The 2,625-nt window shown below is 46.8% G+C and overlaps 1 protein-coding gene across 2 annotated transcripts in view; it reads right to left on the reverse strand.

The window, feature by feature from the left end:
- Window positions 1-1,044, reverse strand: part of ZNHIT6 (zinc finger HIT-type containing 6) — a 55,876-nt gene extending 54,832 nt beyond the window's left edge. The window contains exons 1-2 of one of the 2 annotated variants that reach the window (XM_007457239.1): window positions 645-875; window positions 205-524 (exon numbers count right to left, since the gene is read on the reverse strand). In XM_007457239.1, the coding sequence (XP_007457301.1) occupies window positions 205-524; window positions 645-875 (551 nt within the window). Of the gene's footprint in view, window positions 1-204 lie in introns of both variants that reach the window. The other variant, XM_007457238.1, reaches the window with a different exon arrangement.
- Between the last annotated feature and the right edge of the window lie 1,581 nt (window positions 1,045-2,625).

Here is a 2,625-nt window from a genome sequence, read left to right on the forward strand (position 1 = left end):
CTATTTTTCCCTGAATTTATTGTCATCTGACAAACCCCCCCCTTCCCAATCGCCCCCCCCCCCGCCCATCAATCAGGCTCCAGGGACCCAAACTGGCACTTATTTATCATTATTCCTCACCCTTCTGGTAGTGTAATTTCTTTCAGTCTAGACAACAGAGAATTCCATAGCTTTATTCCCCCAATGGAATTTTCCTTGCCCTACCTTGACATGGCTAGTTTCCGCTTGGAGCCCACTGGGGGATTTATCTGAGGCTCTTCTTTCACCTTTGTATCATCCATCACTTCTTCTTTAGGGAAGTACTTCTCTTCTTTTACACACACTTCATCCATTATTTCCTCCTTCTTTACGTTCTGATCAAGAAACATCTCCTCCCCTTTAATCTTCAAGCTATCTTTCTTCTCTTCCTTCACTTCCAGCCAGTCCATCACTTCTTCCTTCACCTTCACTTTCTCTTCCTTTAGCTCTGGTTCTTCCACCTTCTCTTCTTTTACCATCAAACTACTATCCGTCTCCTGCTTCACCTCCAACGTGCCTGGTTTTTCCTCTTTCACCTCAGGCCCATCCTCCACCTCCTGCTTTACCCACTGGTCATTCCGCATACCTTCTTCCATTTCTGACCAGTCCATTACTTCTTGCTTCACAACTGCTAGGTTCACTCGCACCTCCTCTGCCTTTGGTCCATTTCCTTCTTCCCCTTCCCCTGTCTTCCCCATTCCGGTCAGTCCATTCCCCGCCTCTCCACTGCCGGCCTCCTCGGTCCCTACTGTGCCCCTGGCTCTCTCTCCATGTGACTCGAGACTTAGCCGCGCCCCTTCAGCTCCACTCTGGAGACCTCCTCCCAACGTCTCCTCATTTTCAGCTGCAAAATCCATCAGTTCAAGATCCTTGATCTCCGTTGCCACTCTGTCCTTCAATATGGCTGGTCCACGCCAATAGGAATGAATTTCTGGCCACAACACCAACAGCGGCCCACGTGTGGATCAGAGAAGTAGCGAGCAGAAAACGCCGGCCCGGCGCGTCTATCCAAACAGTCGTAAAGCAGCGCTTCCGCGCATTGCCGCTTCACGACTCGTGGAGCTCTTTACGGCTCTGCTGCAGTCCGGCACAGATCCTACGGGATCCGCGTGAGGCCACGCCCACTGTCATCCCGCCTTCGGGGCGGGGTTTCGCCAAACCCTTCCCTTGGGGAGGCCGCGCCCTATGCACGTGGCCACACGCTTCCGCTTAAAGAGAGCAGAGAGTCTCCGCGCTGTGGGGGAGAAGCGGGAACCTCACAGCTTTGTAATTGGAAGACCACCCTAGTCTGTTCTGAACTTGCATGAAAATGGAAGAAACACCTGATATTACGCCTCTCCACGCTTCAGTTTCTTCAGCAGTACTCCAGAGACGATGGTATTACAAATCTTTTGGTTTATTTTGATGATTAAGTGTAATCATGCATGGAAATAAGCTAGCAGTGATGAAACTCAACATATGGTCGCTATTATTACTGGGAATCCTGATAGGTTTCAGGTAGGAAAGAGGGCATTAACTTTAATTCTTTCACTTCTTTGTCCGTAGCAGCTGGCATCAGCCAGTTCCCCATTTACAGCATCTTACAGGATTCTCTCTAGAAGAGAGAATATATATATATACATATATATATATGTATATATATGTAGAGAGAGAGAGAGAGGGAGAGAAGGAGAGAGTTGTTAAAGAACCAAATAAATGCAGAGATAACAACAGTCAAGGACTATGCATACATATATATATATATATATATATATATGTATCACATATTTAAAGACTGGGCCACAAATTCAACCCCCAGGACTAGAACATCTTAAAAAAAAAACCAAAACACGGAAAACAAAAACTAGCCTGGCATCCGTTTCAGTTACTTCTGGAAATTAATATTACATACTGAGCATTAGGCATTTTCACCTAATCTTTACATAATGTCTGTGAGATTCATATTTTTCTCTCTGCATAAGGAGACTTCAAAGAAATGGAGTTTTAGCTGGGGGCTGCTTTGTGCCAATCCCTCAAATCCTGTTGTGGTTTGCAGGGCATTTAACTGTTATTACTCATTCACATGTTCATCAGGGAATGGGAATTTTGAATGGGTGAGCAGAAGGAGGAAATTTTGAAACCTTAGTTGGGGCTCCACTGATACTATAGTCCTGGAAGGAGTATTGAAGTAAGTTGGGAAAGTTTCGTAAAATTTTTTTGTGGGTTACGAGGAAGAGGCTTGCAAAGGAGTCATATGGACAGTGTTTTGTCAATATACTTAGAGGTGCCAGTTACCCATGGAGTCAAAAAGAGCCTGACTGGTAACCCTGTTACCGACCAGGGTTCTTGGACTCCTTAATCAATAGAAATTGATAAGAGGCCAGATAAGAAAATCGGGCAAGACTTTATTGGGGCTAGTGCTGCAGCACAAGGGAGCGAAAACAAATAACAGGTGCCTTTGTTGGCTCTTTGGGTGGCGGGGGGCAGGAGGGAGCTGGTCCCTTTACATGCGGTGAGGATAGGGGTGGGTCAGGGGCCCGCCTGAGGGGTGGCTTAGGTGGTCTGCCTATCTCCTTGGTGGTGCTGTGTGCAGGGTGCAAGTGCAGTACCCTGCTTTTGCTGTAGACT

Source organism: Lipotes vexillifer, unplaced genomic scaffold (assembly GCF_000442215.2).
Source record: "Lipotes vexillifer unplaced genomic scaffold, Lipotes_vexillifer_v1.1 scaffold250, whole genome shotgun sequence".
In the NCBI taxonomy this organism is placed as follows: domain Eukaryota; kingdom Metazoa; phylum Chordata; class Mammalia; order Artiodactyla; family Lipotidae; genus Lipotes; species Lipotes vexillifer.